Raw genomic sequence first — 20,660 nt, 5'->3', positions numbered from 1 at the left:
ATCTTCTCGGATCGTCATCTCCTTGAGTGCGTTTCACGCCTCTCTTGCCGTCTCGAACTCCGCCAATGTTATCAACACGGAATCCGACACGGACTGGGCTATGGCGGCCATGGCACCTTCATCGGACTCGTCATCGACGTCGTCGTCCGTGATTGCCTGCCACACTCGGAGGGTTCGGAGAATAATCTTCATCTTCACCGTCCACACGCCATAGTTGACATCGGTGAGCATCGGGTACTGGATGGGGATGTTGCGATGCGCTTGGACGTTGGCGCCGCCCGTTTCCCCACCACTGGTCGCTGACTTGCCGTCCTTCTCCACCTTGTCGTCGTTCTTGTTCACCTTGGCACGGCCACTGCCGGACTTGACCGATTCAGCGTCGCTGTCCGTCATCGTAGATCGTAGATCGTCGAGGCTCTAGATACCAATTGTTGGCTTTTAAACCGTAGATCAAAACACCCAGGAGCACCACGTATGTGTACGTGCAAAGCTAACTCGAACAAGCACATTAGCCCCTGTACACACGTCGTGCAATTAGCCAGAGACTTGAGTATGAATACGCTTCACCCGGCTAGCTTCGGTTGATTGGATCAATCACGTGGCAACGGATCAACTCGGCTCTCTCAACAAGAACGTAAAAACACGAAGGCACTGAATCGTTGATGGCCACAGGCTCGTGTCGATCCCGTTGTAATACTTTATATTGCTTTGCTATCTAATCTGGTGTTACAATCACCACCCCTAGGGTGTCTTTTATACACATACACAAGAGACTATGGAAATAGACTAGGACTAGGTATCCTAATACTACTAGGACTCGGTTTGGCTTTTTTTCCTAATCTTATGTGTACAGGGCAACGTGATTAACTCACATGCCCTAATAGATTACCCAACAACTGATTAGACTATTTTTTTATTGATATTGATCACAAAAGAAATCTTCAGATGGTTATACAGAAGCACACTTGATAGCATTTTAGCACGAGCTACAAGCACCGATAATTAGTTTGCTGAAGTGCTGCAGCCAACAATAATACTCCCTCCGTCTCAAAAAATTTGTCTTAACTTTATTTAGAAGTGGATGTATGTAAATACTAAAACTTGACTAGATACATTCATATCTAAACAAATCTAAGACAAGAATTTTGGAACGGAGGGAGTAGTATTATTGGCATCGCCAATAAAGCCATTGTGACAGCTGTGACATTGTCTGTCCTAGCTAAGAAACATCGCTATCCATTCATCAACTTGTTTGGCCAACAGATAGCGGTTTCGTTTTCTGAAACTTTTGGCCGCACAAAACATATTTTTCATGAAGTTAGTAGCGGAGCTGCGCCTATCGGTTTCACAGTGGGGGCACAAAGGATTCTTCATGTGGCCTCACATGGATTGTTCTGTATCGACAATGATATGGAAGTCCACACCAAGAGCTGTATTCAGTTTGGGCAAGAAACGATTGCCTAAAAAAGGAAATAGTATGCCTAAAATGCATTTGCTAAAACCGTTATGAGCAGCAAATGTATATTTTCTTTAACACCGACTGCGACACACCACCAGCATTGTACTAGTGGTCCTTAGCACTTGGTATCTATTGACTGCTAAAGCATAAATGTGAATCAGATTGTTTGGACGTGAAAATTTGTGTAAGATACAATTGGAGTACAATAATTCTTTCACTAAAGGGGTATCCCTAGTACATTTTTTTCTCACAGTTCTATCATGGATACATTGCATGATAGAGTGGTGAGTTATATGGTTTCTCATAGCATGATTATGTGCTTATACAAATTGAAATACTTTTCTCTATATAGGATTTGCATATATAGAATCTACTACCACTTTGAGTGCTCGTGGATCGGTGTACGCGTCTTGATCCTTGTACAAGAAGTCCAACATCCGTGTTGAATTCACCACGGCCTCTAGGAGGGGCGCTGTCGGCCGTGTGGCGGCTGACTTGAGCATCTCCTCAATGATGTCCATCCATGACTCCTTTATGAGCTCCCTGAGCTTTCTGTATGCATCTTCCTTTGCAGTGTAGTTGTTCTCCTCCATGCACGCTTCCACCGTTGATATCACGGGCCTCTCACCAGAGCTCTGTTCTTGTTCTCGCTGATTCACGAGAGAGGAAAAATTGTCATATTAACAAAGTGATATTACCTTCTATTAATATGGCTACATACATCAATGCATCAATTGATGCAGAGACCAGTTATCCTTCTCTAGTTAAATAACTTTTCTATTAGTTAACCAATATTTTATGGTATGTAGTTTGTATGACCAGTTAACTATTATCCCGCCTCCAAAATAGATGGTGTTCTAGAAAATATTTTTTCAAATATCTATAAGGGAATTGGCTGTATATACGAAATTATTCGAGCTTTTTCAACTACAATAATATCACTAGATTTAATACATTTAAGTTCTGCAAGTTTATAATTTACAATGATATATGCATATACTCCCTCCTTACCGGTTTATAGGGCTCAAATCTGAAATCTCATTAACCAGGGTGAACTGTGAGTGGATGTCACTAGTTCTAACTAGCCAATGAAATATTTCTCACATATTCAATTTCCAAGGCAATAAATGTAGCATCCTTCCTTTCATTGGACTTGCATGGTGCATATAGAAAAAGATGCATGCATAGCCACTAATGTCATTTCTCTTATCTCTATGAATTAAATATGGTGTGAGACTCAAAGCACTTTAACTCAATTAGACTTAAAATGAGCCTATTATAATGGAAATATGAAAATTTTGAGATGAGCCCTATAAACCAGAAAGGAGGGAGTAGGTGTTTAGAGTCTTAGATACTATTTCAGAATGGAGGGATTACAATAATGTACTTAGCTGTCTTTTAATTGGCATAGACATCCTGTTGCACACAACTAGGATTTATTATGTTTTTGCATAATATTCATCACCAAATATAAGAGACAAGCTACAAACTAAAAGGATGCCAAACTTATCGATGAACCAAAAACTGCAAATAAAATCAAACATGGCATATATTTTCAGTTTTAAGTATGTAACCTCGTGTGAAGCCACATCGTTGATGACACGGCCGATGATGCAAGAAGCTCGCATGATTTTGGGATAGGTCATGGTCCATTCGATGGCGTCAACACTTGCCCCTATGACAACGAGGGCAAGGCATACAATATGCATGCAACAAGAGCTAGGCACCGAGAATCGCAGGTGATCCTCAACAGTAACTGATGTTTCGCTGTCCTCACGCCATTTTGCCTCGTTGTAGTAGCATTTCGTAGCATCGATTAGCTGCACAAGTACAATGGTATATTTATTTTTCCTGGGAAAATTAATTGTCGATATCCATACACATATTTCTTTCATGTAGCAGATTTGTCTTACGAGCGAACATAAAGAAAACATAAGCTAGGTGATAACTTTTAGCAACAAATATTGTAATATTAGTTTTGTAGGTTTTTTTAAACGAAGTCAACAGTTAAGATGAACCATGCAACAACTACACAGTTTATGAGTTAAAATATTTTAAACTTAAAATTTATGCAGAGCCTCGATTATTTCATCACTTTTATCTACTTCTACACCCATGCACCATACATCGACTACACTGTTGATGGGTTAAAATATTTTATACTTCAAATTTATGCAGAGCCATGATGATTTCATCACTTTTATCTACTTGTACACCCATGCAAATGGCCCTGCATCAATTGCTAAATGCGATTCAGGGGATCCGTACCATAGTGCTAGTTGCGTTCCATACATAATGATCTTATGCAAGTATTTAACGATATATTTTTGTTTAATTGAACATGTTCATGAGACATCGACTTACTAGCTTTTTTACATAGTTTGCATGCTTGTTTCCTTGACTATCCAAGTCTTTTTCAATAACCTTCATGGTAGCAAGTACTTTGTTGTAGAAGAACTTCATGTAACCTGGGAGCTGTTCAGCAGCTTGTTCATCCCACCTAACAAGAATGGTTAGTTGTTCCAGAATTAGTATCAAGCAACACATTAATTGGTTATTAAAACCACCCTATCCCACACTTCTATATAGAGACCTTTCCATTGCCATGGTGAGGAGTTTGCTTTCTTCTAAGGTGCTGTAACTGTCGTAAATGTCATCAAAGATCGATATAAATGTAAAGAACTTAGTGAGCACGATTCGTCCGTATGAATATTGTGGCTCAAATAGAACTCCTAGCATCCAAAAGTGCATCTCCACCATCCGGTCTCGTGCGAAGCTCAAATGGTCTTGGAGTTGAAGTTCTTTCCACCACCTGCAAATAAACCATGAGCTCAGATTGTAATGGTACGATAGATGGTATATATGAAACGCATGTCAAGAGTTAAGAGGCACCGCGTTGTGTCTGGACTTAGAGTTTAGTGATGAAATATAAATTCCACCAAGGGAAAGTAGGTGAAATTATACCGACATAATAGCAGATTTCATCATAGAGAGTCACTTACAAAGTAAGAGCCCTCAGCTCCTGACAGTACAGAGCTTGCAGAATACTGAAATCCAGCTTTGCAAGCTCCAAAATGGCCTCATTCCTTGTACTCATTCTCTCATAAACTGAGATGAAGTGTCGCACTTCAACTCTTTGAGGCCTCCTGAAAAGAGGTGTTTCCTGCGCACGCCGCACCTGATCGAGCAATATTGATGGTGGAATTGTTTGTTGCTCCACCGCACGCTGGAGATGGTCTTTTGTGTAAGCCATCGCACTGCTGAGTGTTTCTTCACCATGGGTTCGAATATGGGCAGCGTTGTACATGGCCAAAAGGCTTCTTGTGTCGTTGCAGGTAATATTTCCTTCGGCATCTATGAACTTTAAGAATACATCTGCGGCATTGTCATGTATAGTGCATAGTTCTATTAGGACAAATATTTATAGAAAATCACACCTGTCCACCTCTTTGAGATTTTAGTTATGTTTGTAATACCTGGTGAAACATTGAATCCCTGTTTCCTGAGCAAATAAAACCGAAGGGCCACTGTGTGAAGATCGCTGGCGTCATCGCCGGCATCATGAATCCCACACAGCAAATCATTGATCTCCTTCCCATAGTGGTAATCCAAACCAAGCTGTTGTAAAGTATCGACAAGCTCAAGCTTCTGAGGCAGATCAACAGAACGCAAATCTACTATCATTGTCCTCAGTTCTTCTTTCATTACTTTAGCCTTGTTTTTCATGAGAAGACACTGCAAGAGCATGTAGCATTAGTACTTACTTGGTGTCCCAATGCATGTTGTCTTAGACAATTAGACCTGCACAGTGTTCGAGGTTATGCTTCCACGGTCCATTTTGCATGAAAATATGTTTAAACAAAAGGATATATACTACATGATGTGTGTTAAAATTTAAGTTGTTTAATTAATGCATATCGTACATCTATTTAGAGTTGTGCAATGGAAGTAGTGCTAGTTCATTTGATGCCAGCCTCCAACAGGAAAGTACAATACTGGTGTGTGCTAATTATATTTAGTTCACCTGCGTCGGAGTGAATGGCCTGAAACCAAGGAAGAAGTCCCCCCAGACGGTGGGGTGGTGAAACAGGTGGCTGCCCTGGTCGTCGTTCATCACAGGCTGCGAGTGTGGGCAGCGGCGAATCTCCACAGAGGCTACCATTGCTGGAGAACGATGGAGCTCAGCTGATCACTTGTCTATGATAATGCTAAGGTTAGTGATGCATGCCTTGTGAACTGGTTGGCTTTATAGATAGAACAGGAGAGGCCCCTAAATGGCACACGTGTATAATACTGGAGACACACAGGAACACTGAATGCAAAATTCACGTGATATTGTAACTGTCACTTTCAGTATTGTCACACAAATGTGCTCATTAACTAAAATACAATATTCAATAAGTTAGGTAGAGGTTTGAAAATTCTAAGACATGTATCTCTTTCATAGTACATTGTTCCCTTTTGGCAGGCCATCCAAAAAGATTCTCCATGCATTGCTATCTTATATATCTAGTAACTGGAGGCACTCGGAGAGACACCATGTTAAGTCATGTAATCTTAATTTTTTAGATGGTTGGATCTCGAAAATGCAATGGTGAATATGGTTCCACGCACCCACTATAAGCAGTAAAATAAAATAAAAAGGCAAATAAGTCAAACAATTCTACAATTCAAGGTTACCAAACTAGATCGGTTGTTCTATTAACTAGATCGGTTTGTCTATTAACAAAGTTTAGCAAAGAAATGGCACCTGTGATATTATTAACGAAGAAGAAAAAATCGGACCTCCAAATTACATCATGGATACAAATCAGAATTGTTTGGGGGTAGGGAGGGTCTGGGTTGCAACGGGCAGGCCGAGTCCTCATCCTCGTCGGAGCCGTTGGAGGAAGAGTGAGAGGAGGAGATACACTGTAGGAAATAAACTGTGTGGTTCAGATTAAATTTTGTAGGAAGTAAACATATACACGTGTATGTCAACTAGAGATCTGACTGGTGGTACTCCCCTCCTTTCTTTTTCGCTCCGTGCATAACTTTTTTTTCTCTGTCCTTTCCGATTTAGTCTGCACCTTACCCATCCACCCCCGTCCAGTCGGGCCCTTGCGGCTGGACGGTGGCGCTTGGCGCGGGAAGGCTCCCCTGCTGATCTTCCTTGGCTGCGGCTGCGGGTGGGTCTGGTACCCCTCACCGGTGGGTACATGTTTGCTGGTGGCCTTGCGGGGATGTGTGTCGTCTTCCATGGTGGGCGACACGAGGGTGTGCTCAATGGGGAGCTTGGTAGGAGGGATGGGTGGCCTCGATGCGGTGGAGCCACCTGTCGCCGGCATAGTTTGTCGGTTCGGATGTGTCCGCTCCTCCTTCTCCCCCTTCCCTCGTGTTCGGCGGGAACTTGGTTGGAGGAATGGGTAGCCTCAGTGCGTTCGCATCACCTTTCGCCGACACGAGGGTGTTGGTCTGGATTCGTCTGCTCCCCTTTTTCCCCCTTTCCTCGGTTGCAAACGGGTTGGTGCAGGTCTTCCAGCGAAGCACATGTAGGTAGTTCTGTCGGTTGAGGGTCGCCGGTTGGTGCCTTTGTGTAGATCTTGGGGTTGTCTGGTTGCAGGGCGGCGGCTCTGGCGGCGGGAGGCGCGGCGTTTGGGGGCGGAGCATGTGTCTTAGGTGTGGGTGGGCAACGATGGACGCACGGGCGACGTGGTTGCGGGTGGTTGACGTAGCTAGGGTGCGACAGGGGGGGGGGGGTTGAGCGCCGAGGTACACCACTTGCCCAGTCCTTTGACTGCCCGAAGATGGTGGCAGCGGTTGACATTGTATCCTTCCTGAAGGCTCTGTCGTGGTGTTTCCACTCTTGTCGTCTTCCCCCGGGTGAAAACCTGATCTCTGCGATCGGGTGGTGGCGACTATCCATGGTCGCACCCTTATGGAAGGCACCGTTTTTATGCATATATTCGTGGTCTGTCCGGTTCACCTCTCTATTGTGGATGATCATGGTGGAGGTCTCCGTCGGCTCCAAACGATCCACCTCGCTCATCTCTAGTTTGCTTGGTTGTCGGTAGGGGGGGATGTCGTGTCCGGCACCTTTGTATCTAGCCCTGGGTGTGTGTGTTGTGTGCGGTGATGGTGCGTGTTTGTTCGGTCTCTCATTGTATTTGATGATGATTGCTTTATAATATGAAATGGGGAACACTTTTTTGATAAGAAGGTTTTAACTGGAGAACCAGCTGTTGGCACACAGACCGCGGAACTTTTCATGCACCGCATGCAATCCAGCCTCTCCCTTACTTTGTTTCTGGGTTCGTAGTTATATGCATGTGTGGAAATTCTAAGATGTCTACTTCCATGTTATTCTGTGTGAATAAAAGTAGCCGAAAAGATTATTCAAGTTCCACACACACACTCAACAAGGCTGGGATGGTGAGTTCAAGTAACTAATATATGTAAAACCTGATATGAGTTGTTTACTTTCATGTAGATTAAGGAAGAGGCTACAATGGTGATGATTTTATAATAATGTGATGATGATGAACGGGAAAGAACTTAATTTTCATGAGAGCATTGTCGGTGATGAATGAAAATGGGACTACAATTATAGGTGTAGTCATCTAAAGTCGATGAAGTTGCAGCGGGGTTCATGGTAAAATAACTAAGTGTAAAGGACACAAAGATTCTACATGATAACTTTAAGATGGCATGCATATTCGTCAATGTGGATTTTGTTGGAATTGTAAGAAACATACGACTTCTATTACAGATAGACTTTGTATTTAAAGGTGGGTTAGATCTTGGAATTGGATACAATTGTAAATTAGTTGATCACAATAAAATTAATCATGGTGAATTCAACATCTTCTTTATATGAGATGGGACCCTGTGTTAACTTTGTTAAGTATATTAATTAATTGTATACCTTTTCCTGTAATTAAGTTCATAGTTTTCTAAGTGAGGTGTTTAAGCATTTGATAAGATTTTATCAGGCATATCCAGTTAATTATTGGGCAAAGGTTCAAGCCCTTGTTGATTTAACTAGTAAAGTGTCTCACATATGTGAGGGCCTCATCTTTAGTCATATAGTGTTTGAAAAATGAAATTATGCTTTTATGAATATTTGAGTTCACATAGAACGATATGAAACAATCCATTCTATAACTACCACGGATAAATTCAAATTAAATTATCGGAGTTGCATTTTCCATTTATAATACTTTCAAATTTATGGGTGAATAACTAGGTAAATGTAATATATTTATGGCATGTATATCATTCGGATGTAGCCCATAGTGTTAGTTCTACATAACATCAATATACCATTCTAACATTAAAATTATCGCCCACTAACCTTAGATGTATGACTATAAAGTTTTATGTTTTCCATAATGGTGAGTGTCTAATAAAGCTGAGATTATTCTTATGTGATGTTTTGATGGAATAATAATAAATTATATAAATGGAGTGAATATGAAAGTAATTATCGACATATGTAGGAAAACTAAACAATGAAAATATACAATTTACTTACCTTTTTCTAGATCTTTGTCTCTCCGTTACATTTATTGTAATGAAATATATGACGTTGAAGACATGGATACTATCTTCAAGGAGCAAGCTATGAGAATTATTATGTATATGAGTGTGGTTCCAAAATTTATGTATTTTGTTTCCAACTGTGTCAATGGTGTTATTTATCATAGCTGTAGTTAAAGAAGTGCCACTACAAGTCTTGTAGACTAACCTCTAGTTCAAACTATATGTACTATTATTTCTAGAAATTTGTTTAAATCTCACCTTGTTGTTCCCTTATTTTAATATTTCACAATCTGGCTCATATGTATTTGTTATGTCACATATGTGTCATTTTCCTCTCTTTTGCAAGCACGTGTATAATTACCCGCCACTGATCCTCCCCTTGTTCGATACCGACTATGCAAATAAGGTTCTTCAATCAATCTCAAATCCAATAAAAGAATCCAATCTATTTACGTTTTGGCACCAATTTGTGAGGTTATTAGTATACTATGGTACATTAGCATTGTAATTGCTAGCTATAAGCACTAAAAATAATCAATGTGTGCTAGTATGTGACCATATTAGCATGCCTAATCTGCAAAAGAGACAATCACGGATGGCTGTTTTTTATATCATTAATTTTTAAGTTATGTAAAATAATTTTTAATTTTCCATTCAATGGTCAGTGTGGAGCTTTTTCTCTCATAATAATAGCATCCAGTGTTAAGTGCAATAGTTTATTAAATAATTATTTTTTATATATTTTTTCACGTTTTAACATTGTACTATAATGCACATATTGTTATCTTTCTGTTACATTTGTATAGTCATCCATCTATACATGTAACTAAGTTTATATTTCATAACCTATAGAGTATATGTTTTTTCCCAGGCGCAAACAACTAATTTCAGATATTAGATAAGTACACAAAAGTGATGTATGTTGAGCTGACACTTGATTAGTTCATGTGATATTCAGCCATCTACGTGATATTTATCGGTACGTTGAAGTAAAGCTCGGTGTAATAGTAAAAAACAGTAAAGCTCAGAGTGCATCCCAGACGAGTTCCATGTAAAGAGCCATTAATTGGGTTATTGTCATTACATATAACCATATGTAGAGATTTAAGTTTGTCCCGGGAAAAATGATATGTAAAATTAAAGGTATGGTATTTGACCAGTAGAATTTTAAATTCCAACCGCTAGCCACCAATATCAGGATAATCATTTGAAGATACCCGGAAGTGTTCAAATGTTATATCCCTAACTACTAAGAAAAATGATATAACTATATATGATACCTGACCATATATGAGTTTGTGAGGCAGGCACGCCAAAAAAGGTAACGTGATAGGCGTTTCTTTCCTCTCGCAACATGTTACTATTGACAGCTGAATGATCCAGGTTTTTAACAGATATAAGAAGATCCTGTTTATTTTTGAGGATTGTACGTATGAGATTGTACAGTATTTTTAGTTATACATTGTTTCCTTGGCAAATGTATTTCCCTAAACATATGTGCATGGACATGTGTCACGTAAATCCTTTGAGGCCCACCATATTGTAAATGTTAAGCTATCACGGAATCTTACTTTTAAGAGATATAGCAATCGACGGCTGATATCTTCTAATTAATGTCGAATGTGGAATTTTCTAACATAGTATTTCTCTTGCTCCTGGTTCACCTTATATTACTTTTAGTATATAATAGATAGATAGATAGATAATACAATAGAATAGAAGAATAGACAGATAGACTTCAGTATAATTCACTTAACTTCGTTAACACCAGCTGCAAGCTTCATTAGTCCGCTCAAGCGCTGCAGCCGACAACGATGTATGGCGTGGTCACCAATAAAGCCGTTGTAACAGCGATACTGTTGACGTGATTGTGAAATAACTATTCATTGAGCAGAAAATTAAAACTAAAAAATGGCAGTACATTCAGGACGAGAAATATCATCCAATTGTGTGGCCGACAATTGCTTTTGGCTTCACGCAGTGATGGCGACCTAACATGTACCGATTTCTTCCCCTTGTACCTCCTTTAAAAAGAATGTAGAAAACGTGGGCCAAAAGTTAGGTACGGTTATGAAGGAGAAAGGAAACTGTGGGCAGGTAGCAAAACACAGGAAACACATTTTTGGCCGCGAGAAACACATTATTTTTAACTCAATAATGACGAGCTAACATATGTCATCTTCGTCATACGTCCTGGACGTCCTTCGATAGTGGTATCATACAAAGGAAGATAACAGTAGCCTTATAGCACAGGTATGGGCGTGTGGCTCTGTAGCGACAACGGAAATTGACACCAAACGGAAGTTTTCACTTCGGCTAAAAAATAAATCGTCTAGAAAATGAAAATGCATATTTTTTTAGAAAAAGAAGATTAACTCCTGCCTCTGCATCTGGGTGGATGCATGCGTCTGTTTTATATACTCATAAAGATTATACAAAGTAGTACATCAGGTAGTAGACTGAAGCCATAATCTTAGCAACAACTTTCGCTACTCCTATTTACTTGATGAAGTGGTGCCGATATAGTTCGAGTCTAATACCATACAGACTTTGCACAAATGCCTAACATTAAAGTCGAAGACCCCAAGCAAGCAGCATACTAGGTTTGGGGCACAAACCGGTCCGACGCATTTTCATGTGTCTTCGTTGTCATCTTCCACCAATCCATCTGTTGAGCAGAAACTACTGCACCGACCTTCCCACGCCTTTCTGCCATCGACCTCATCATGACGCCAGACAGCGTCCTCCTCCTGCGGTAGTCCATTTTCACGCATCGGACGTCCAGTCTCCACTACGCCGCTGAGATCCATCGCCATTAATGTGTAAGATGAAGCACCACTCCATCGAAGAAGCCGTCCTCTCATCCCTTCAGCGTGTGTACACCTCCAAGAATAACGCCCCCAAGGGGGAAACGACACTAGAACGTCGGCGTCATCTGATCTACTGATCTAGGGTTTCCCCTGAAGGTAGGAGAGAGTGGCCATGAACCACTCCACATGATGCCTTCGAGAAAGGAACGACGCAGACAGGACTGCCACCGCCGGCCTTGGCAGTAGCTGATAGCAAGTTTTCTCCCAGATCTGTTCGAAGAGCCTCCCACTACTAGGAAAAACCTTATAGGTAGGAGCCTATTAGTAGCGCTGGAACGGAGAAAGTGCTGCTGCTATTTAGTAGTAGCGCTGGACACAACACAGCGCTACTGCTAATGTTCTTAGCAGTAGCGCAGGCCCTATAATCTGCGCTGCTGATAAACAGGGACCAACGAGGCCATCCGGAGTAGCTATAGTAGCAGCGCCGTTCCTAACCCTGCACTACTGCTGACGTCAATATTAGTAGCGTTGCGTAGCATCTAACGCTACTGCTAAAAGGGGCCCAACGACGTAACCGCGGTAGCTTTAGTAGCCGTGTCGGCGTGGTAAAAGCGCTACTGCTAAGTACAATAGCGGTAGCGCTTTCTACCTTACCACCGCTACTGCTATGTTGAGTTAACACCCATTGTGCCTAAAAATTTCCTAACTCTCCCCCACTCCCCCACCCCCCCCTCTCTCCTCGATCTCAAGCCGTCGCCGCCTCCCTCGCCGTGATCGTCATCGTCGTTGCCGTCGCCTCCCTCGCCTTCGCCGTCGTCGTCGTCGCCGTCGCCTCCCTCGTCGTCGCCACTGCCCCCTCCCCTCCCGCTCTGGTAAGCCCCCTTCCCCTCTCCTGCTCCAGTAAGCCCCCTCCCCATCCCGCTCCGGTAAGCCCCCCACCCCCTCCAGGCGTCGTCGCCCCCTCCCCTCCCGCTCTAGGCACCCCAAGGCTGCTGCCATTTTGATTTTAGGGCCATCGGTTCAATATGTCATTTTGAGATGCATGTTAATAAGAAAATTAAGATATGTTTGTTGAAGATCTTTTGATGGGCTAACTAGAAAGAAGGAAAAAATCATGTTTTTAAATTTCATGTAAGTAGGCACATTAGGTTTGAATTAGAAAACCAATGGTTTCAAACAACTAATTTAAACTTTGGAGAGGAAAAAGGGCACATACATATTTCACCAACCTACAAATATCATCCTTTTGTTGGTGTTAATGCATAAAACAGTAGTGAGTTTCTCACTTTTGCTTGCTAAGTTGTGCAAAGTTTTGCCGGAATGTCAGAGTGGCCTATGTTTTGCCGGAATGTTGATTCATTTTCGTTCCGGCAAATTTCAGGCGCTCCATATGTCCACTATTTAGCAAAGGTCATGCCGGAACTACCTTGTCTGAATAAATGTGTGATATAAACTCTGATATTATCTATGAGATGGCAGATGATTCCCTATTTGTCATTATATTATTATGTATGTGCTATGTTATCGTGCTTGCGAAACGCTTAGATACGCTTCTTTCCATTTTGGGGCCTCGTTCCCTAAATCGGAAAGGACCGCATCTTAGTCGTTACAAGTTGGTAATCAGAGCCCTACGACCATAGGAGCCTTTGTGTGATCGTACTTGGCCGAGTCGAGTCTAGTAAAATGTTTTGAGTCTTAGTTATATCGGAGAGTAGGATTCTTTCTTCTCCTCTTCGATTCTCTGGTGAGGTTACCAACTTAAGAAATCTTAATTCTACTCCTCTTCTCGCTCAAATTTTTTTTAGGATCAGGCGTGTATTTTTGAAATCTATATGATATCGATGTGATGGAGTTCTGTCTTGGTGCCTCTTGTCTACCTTGATTTCTTCCGGGGAGTTGAGCTCCAGGGGATTCTTGTGGACATCGCTATCATTCAGATTTCTGAGTATCTCTGAACGAAGGATGTTCGTAATTGCTTCAGTACAAGTAGTGGCAAGATAACCCCGATGTCCCCAGTACTGGTGCAGATTGTTCGGGAGTACTGCCATACTTTGTATCGTTGTGATCACGAGGGTTTGTTGTAGATGAATGTCTGAGATTCTGCTTATGTGTTGACGGATGTGATACAGTGGACGAGTTAGTATAGGAGTTGTGTGAATATTACTCCTTGTATCCGTGTATCAGATTGCATGACCTGATATTTCGGGAATTCATAGGTGGGATATCAAGTAGTGACTTATAGGGAAATCTTCCTACAGATGCATGATGTGAGGTTGGGATTCGACATTCAGTGGGTATGTTTGTTCACGATCGTCTTACAGCGGTTCTCGTTGTGTCTTAAAGAGTCCATGTAGCTTGCTACGACTCGGGGATACTTCGTAAGTCGTGTGCACTACCTTGCACAGGATGGCTACTGTAAATTCGAGCCCGTGCGATCTTATCCATGAAGATGTCGGATGAAATCTCGATCATATGTTTGTTCTGAGCAGTTCTAGCTCATACTTGTTTGAAGTGGTCTTAATCAGAATTTTGTCGACAGTCACTTTGAGGAAGCATTCTTACTATTTTGTTCGAGTGCAATTGCTAATATTCCTCTTGAGATATTCCTGCCTTTTTGATTCAGCTATACCGTCAATTTATTCAGTGGGCTAATGTGTTGTCCGTCTTCAGGATGGCTCCACCAACTCGTCAGAATCCAGGTCGTGAGGATGTGCCGCCATCACCTCCTCCTCCGGAGAATCCTCTTCCTCCGTCGCCTCCTCCTGCAGAGGCTTGGCAAGCGGTGATGACTGCTACAAATGCAAACACTCAGATGTTGATACAGTTCTTGCAAGAGAGGACTAATCAGCAGCAAGGCAACTTCAATCATGGTGGCAATCAGTTTGCTAATCTGAGTTAGTTCCTGTCAAATCAGCCGGAGACTTTCACTTCCTGTGACCAGCCATTTGATGCTGAGGATTGGATCCGCGACATGAACAAGTACTTTGAATGCAGCAATGTTCGTCCAGAGGATTTCGTCAAGTTTGCAACATTCCAGCTGAAGGGGCAAGCATCTATCTGGTGGCAACAGATGAAGGATTCCAGGGGTGCTAGAGTGAACACTTGGGATGAGTTCTGCCGTGACTACATATCCCACTACATTCCGTCCAGCTTTGTGGAGGAAATGCGTGAGAAGTTCAGGCGCTTGAAGCAAGGTGGTAACTCTGTGTACAAGTACAACGTCGAGTTCCACGAGCTAGCCCGATACGCCTTGCAGGATATCCCTGATCAGAAGAGCAGGATATATCAGTTCAGAGGTGGCTTGAAAGAATATTTGCAGTTAGCTCTCGCTTTGCACGATCCTGAGGAGTTCGATAAGTTCTACAACTTAGCTCTCAAGGCTGAGGCAGCTTTGCTCAGGGTGGATAATTCTAAGAAGCGCTTCAGAGATTCCAACTCGTCTTCCTCAACTCAGGTGGTTCAGAAGCAACAGAAGTATAGGGTGTCTCCTCCTCCTTAGCACACGACGCAGTTCAAGCATTCTGGTGGTCGTGGTTCTTCCCACCCACCCAACCCAGCTTTTCAACAGAGATTCCAGCAGCAGAAGCAAGGGCCTCCTCAGACACAGTACCACCAGCCAGCAGATGGTACTTGTCACAAGTGTGGGCGGAAGGGTCACTATGCGAACAAGTGCACTTCTCAGCTCCGTCTTCCGCCTCCTCCTCCAGGCAAACCTCCAAGCAATGCTCTCGTGAAGTTCAACCCCAGATCTGCTCGAGTCAACATGGTGAATGCGGCTGAGGCAGAAAACTCGTCAGATGTGATTATGGGTAACCTCCTCGTCAATGATATTCATGCTAAAGTGTTGTTTGATTCTGGTGCATCGCATTCTTTCTTGTCATATCCTTTTGCAGCAAAGCATGATTTCCATCTTCAAGAGTTGGCTAAGTCTCTGGACATTGTTTCTCCGGGGATGCTTATGAGTTCTCGTTGGATTGTTCCGGATGTTTCTGTCAAGATGGGTAGTTATTCTTTTCTGGCATCTCCTATTGTCTTGGGCAATTCCGACATTGATTTGATCCTTGGTATGGACTGGTTGGCCATGAACAAGGCATCCATTGATTGTGAAGCTTACTCACTCTTCGGAGGACGTGATTATCTTCGTGGCGCGTGATGACACAATCCGTCTGTTATCTTTGAATGAAAAGGGTGAGATTAATCCTATTTCGCAAGTCCCAGTGGTCTGCGAATATGAAGATGTGTTTCCAGAAGAGCTGACAGGAATGCCTCCGCACCGAGAAATTGAATTTGTTATTGAGCTTGAACCAGGTACTAAGGCTGTGTGCAAACGTCTAACAAATTGGGTCCAGAAGAGCTGAAGGAACTTAAGAGGCAACTCGATGAGCAAGAGCGTTTGGGTCTGATCAGACCGAGCTCGTCTCCTTGGGGCTGTGGAGTTATGTTTGTCAAGAAGAAGGATGGCACGGACCGATTGTGTGTCGATTACCGTCCATTGAACAAGAAGACAATCAGAAACAAGTATCCACTTCCGAACATAAATGAGTTGTTCGAACAGTTGAAAGGAGCTAAGATCTTCTCCAAGCTCGATCTTAGAATGGGCTATCATCAAATTTGCATTTGCGAAGAGGATATTCCGAAGACTGCTTTCAGGACTAGTTTTGGCTCGTATGAGTATACGGTCATGTCTTTTGGTCTGGCAAATGCTCCACCGACATTTTGTCAAATGATGAACTACATATTCTCTTCGTTCAAGAATGAGTTCGTCTTCCTGTATCTCGACGATATTCTGGTCTTTTCGAAAACTGAGGAAGAACATGAAGAACATCTCAGGCTGGTGCTTGATAAGTCAAGAGAGCACAAATTCTATGCCAAGTTTTCCAAATGTGAGTTCTGGTTGAAAGAAGTCGTCAATCTTGGGCACATCATCCCTGCCGAGGGCATCAAAGTTGATATGTCAAAAGGTGCAGACCATTGTTCAGTGGGAGCCTCCGCAGAATGTGAAGCAGCTTCGAAGCTTTCTCGGGCTTGCAAGCTATTGTAGAAGCTTCGTTGAGAACTTATCCAAGATTTCTAAGCCTCTCTCAAGTCTTCTTCAAAAGGGTGTGAAGTATGCCTGGTCTCCAGAGTGTCAGTTGGCCTTCGACACACGCAAAGAGAAGCTCACCTCTACTCCAGTCTTGGTTCCTCCTGATGACTCCAAACCTTACCACGTGTTCTGCGACGCCTCTCTTCAAGGTCTTGGTGCAGTTCTGATGCAAGAGAAGAAAGTGGTGGCTTATACCTCCGGGTAGTTGCAGCCAGCGGAGAAGAATTATCCTGTGCATGATCTTGAGCTGGCAGCAGTGGTACATGCTCTGATGACTTGGAGACACCTCTTGTTGGAACGAAAGGTTGAAGTGTTCACCGATCACAAGAGTCTCAAGTACATCTTCACCCAGCCTAACCTAAATCTCCGGCAAACTCGTTGGGTGGAAATGCTCCAAGATTTTAATCCGAGCGTTGAGTACACGCCAGGCAAAGCTAATGTCGGGGCAGATGCCTTGAGCAGGAAGGCTTATTGCAACAGTCTCATTCTGAAGCCTCTCCAGCCTGACCTTTGTGAATCTTTCAGAAAGCTCAACCTTGAGTTAGTACCTCAGGGATTTCTTGCAAATCTTCAGATCTCTCCTACCTTGGAAGATCAGGTCCGAGCAGCACAGCTTCTTGATGCAATGGTGAAGAAAGTCAAGATTGGCTAGGCAAAGGGACTTCCCAAATATAAGTGCTTCAGTGTTGATGCCAGAGACACGTTGTTCTTTGAGGATCGCCTTGTCGTTCCGAAAGGTGATCTCAGAAAGGTAATCATGGAAGAAGCTCATAACTCTCTGCTCTCAATACATCCAGGAAGCTCCAAGATGTATCAGGACTTGAAACAGACCTTCTGGTGGACTCATACGTTTCCAACGTATCAATAATTTTTGATGGTTTCATGCTATTATCTTGTCAAACTTTGGATGTTTTGCATGCCTTTTATATATTTTCTGTGACTAACTTATTAACTCAGTGCAAAGAGACAGTTCCTATTTTTTCCATGTTTTTTACCCCTTTTAGAGGAGGATTTCGAACGGAGTCCAAACGGAATGAAACTGCCAAAAAGATTTTTTCCGGAGCAGAAAAAGATCGGGGAGCCGGAGAATCAGGGCAGGGGGCCACCAGGGACCACACAATCCCTCATGGCGCGGCCAGAGGGGGCCCGCGGCCCCTTGGCTTGTGGGCTCCCTGAGGCTCCTTTGCCCTAGGTTTTGCGCCTATATATTCCCTAAAATTCCGTAAAAAATCAGGAGATCATCGAAAGTACTTTTCCGCCGCCGCAAGCTTCTGTCTTCGCAAGATCCCATCTGGGGCACGTCTGGTGCCCTGCCGGAGGGGGGATTCGGACAGGGAGGGCTTCTTCATCAACACCATGACCTCCCCGATGATGCGTGAGGAGTTCACCATAGACCTACTGGTCCATAGCTAGTAGCTAGATGGCTTCTTCTCTCTCTTGGATCTTCAATACAAAGTTCTCCATGATCTTCATGGAGATCTATCCGATGTAATCTTCTTTTGCGGTGTGTTTGTCGAGATCCGATGAATTGTGGATTTATGATCAGATTATCTATGAATGTTATTTGAGTTTCTTCTTATCTCTCTTATACATGATTTCATATCCTTGTAATTCTCTTCGAGTTGTGGGTTTTGTTTGACCAACTAGATCTATGATTATTGCAATGGGAGAAGTGCTTGGTTTTGGGTTCATACCGTGCGGTGACCTCACCTAGTGACAGAAGGGGTAGCGAGGCACGCATCATGTTGTTGTCATCAAGGGTAAAAAGATGGGGTTTTCATCATTGGTTTGAGATTATCCCTCTACATCATGTCATCTTGCTTAAGGCGTTACTCTATTCGTCATGAACTCAATACACTAGATGCATGCTGGATAGCGGTCGATGTGTGGAGTAATAGTAGTAGATGCAGAAAGTATCGGTCTACTTGTCTCAGACGTGATGATGCCTATATGTATGATCATTGCCTTAGATATCATCATGACTTTGCGCGGTTCTATCAATTGCTCGACAGTAATTTGTTCACCCATCGTGATATTTGCTATTCTGAGAGAAGCCTCTAGTGAACACTATGGCCCCGGGGTCTAATCCACACCATATTTTCAGCCTTACTCTTTTTACTTCGTTGCACTTTCCGCCTTCAGATCTCACTTTGCAATCAATCTTGAAGGGATTGAAAACCCCTTTATAGAGTTGGGTGCAAGCTCTTTTGTGTTTGCGCAGGTACTCTGGACTTGACGAGATTCTCCTACTGGATTGATACCTTGGTTCTCAAACTGAGGGAAATACTTACTGCTCCTGTGCTGCATCACCCTTTCCTCTTCAAGGGAAAAACCGACGCAAACAAGAGAAGTATCAATAAGAATTCCTGGTGTTGCCGGGGAAGGACTTTTGTTGTTGTAGCAGAAGAATTTCTGGCGCCGTTGCTGGGGAAGGACTTTTGTTGCCGTAGCAGAAGAATTTCTGGCACCGTTGCCGGGGAGGATCAATTCAAGAACTCATCCAAGTAAGTGTCACAAACTCATCTCTTGCATTTACTTTGTTTGCGAGTTGCCTCTCATTTTCCTCTCCCCCACTTCACAAATCTTTGCATTTTTCATTTGCCTTTTTTTCGTTTGCCCTTTTTATTTCGCTTGCCTTCTGTTCGCTTGTGTGCTATGTGCCTTCAATATGCCTGCATCTTCGCTTGCTGAAAATCTAGTGATATGGATCCTCATCCACTTGCTAATCTCTTTAAGTGATCCAATTATGTTGATCCAATTGCTAGTGAGTTGAGTGCACTTGACTATTTCTATGGAGTTTTGCTTGAGATGCATGACTCTGAAAATTGTGAGGAAGAAATTTATGAAGTGATTCACGAGGGCTCCTTGGATAAAAAGCATGATTACAATGGTTTCACTATAAATTCTATTAGTGACAATCATGCTAAAAATATGCAAAACCATAAGCTTGGGGATGCTAGTTTTGCTATGTCCACTACTTGTTGATATGATAATGATTGGGGTAATGATTTTTCTTATGATCTTAAAAATTTGTTTAAGCCTCATGATGAATATGATATTTGCAATAATTTTGAAAGTGGGTTTGGAGAAGTCATGACTTTAGTTGATGATAATCCCACTATTTTTGAAGAGCGTCAACTTTGCATGCATGTGGATCATGAAAAGAATATCCTATGTGATAGTTATATAGTTGAATTCGAATATGATCCCACATGTAATTATTATGAGAGAGGAAAATATGATGGTAGAAACTTTCATATCACTAAATCACCCCTCGTTATGTTGAGATTGCTATTGTCTCTTTCTTCTTCCTTGCATATGGTAACTATTGGTTGTCTTGACAATCTGTTTTCCTATAAAATGCCTATGCATAGGAAGTATGTTAGACTTAGATGTGATTTTCACATGCTTTATGATGCTCTCATTGTGCTTCAATTCTTGTCTTTTATGTGAGCATCATTGAATTATCAATGCCGAGCTAAGGACGTTAAACAATAGCGCTTGTTGGGAGGCAACCCAATAAATTTATCTTTTTTCTTTTTGTTTTGTTGCGTCCACACCATCATAATTCTGTTGTGATTGTGTTTTTTGTGTTTATTTTTGTGTTTGAGCCAAGCAAAACCTTTATGACTAGTCTTGGTGATGGTTGTTTGATCCTGCTGGAAAAAGACAGAAACTTTTCTCTCACGAGATGATTGTTCATTTTTATTCAGAAAGAGCTTTTGAGTTGATTCTTTTTGCTTCTCGTTTATATGCCTTTTGACCAGGCAGTCGTAATTTTTCA

At 42.3% G+C, this 20,660-nt stretch overlaps 1 protein-coding gene across 1 annotated transcript; it reads right to left on the bottom strand.

The window, feature by feature from the left end:
* Positions 1-1,627: 1,627 nt before the first annotated feature.
* LOC123397946 ((E)-beta-caryophyllene synthase-like) lies at positions 1,628-5,675 on the bottom strand. The gene is made up of 7 exons (XM_045092457.1): positions 5,484-5,675; positions 4,936-5,194; positions 4,462-4,834; positions 4,053-4,271; positions 3,824-3,959; positions 3,034-3,279; positions 1,628-2,109 (listed from the first exon to the last, which is right to left on the bottom strand). The coding sequence occupies exons 1-7, from the start codon at positions 5,619-5,621 to the stop codon at positions 1,804-1,806; spliced, it is 1,677 nt and encodes a 558-aa protein (XP_044948392.1). The 5' UTR covers positions 5,622-5,675; the 3' UTR covers positions 1,628-1,803.
* Positions 5,676-20,660: the final 14,985 nt, after the last annotated feature.

The sequence above is a fragment of the Hordeum vulgare genome, chromosome 5H, assembly GCF_904849725.1.
Source record: "Hordeum vulgare subsp. vulgare chromosome 5H, MorexV3_pseudomolecules_assembly, whole genome shotgun sequence".
Taxonomy (NCBI): domain Eukaryota; kingdom Viridiplantae; phylum Streptophyta; class Magnoliopsida; order Poales; family Poaceae; genus Hordeum; species Hordeum vulgare.
Note: the sequence above shows the minus strand (reverse complement) of the source record. Positions and strands in the feature narration are given on the sequence as shown.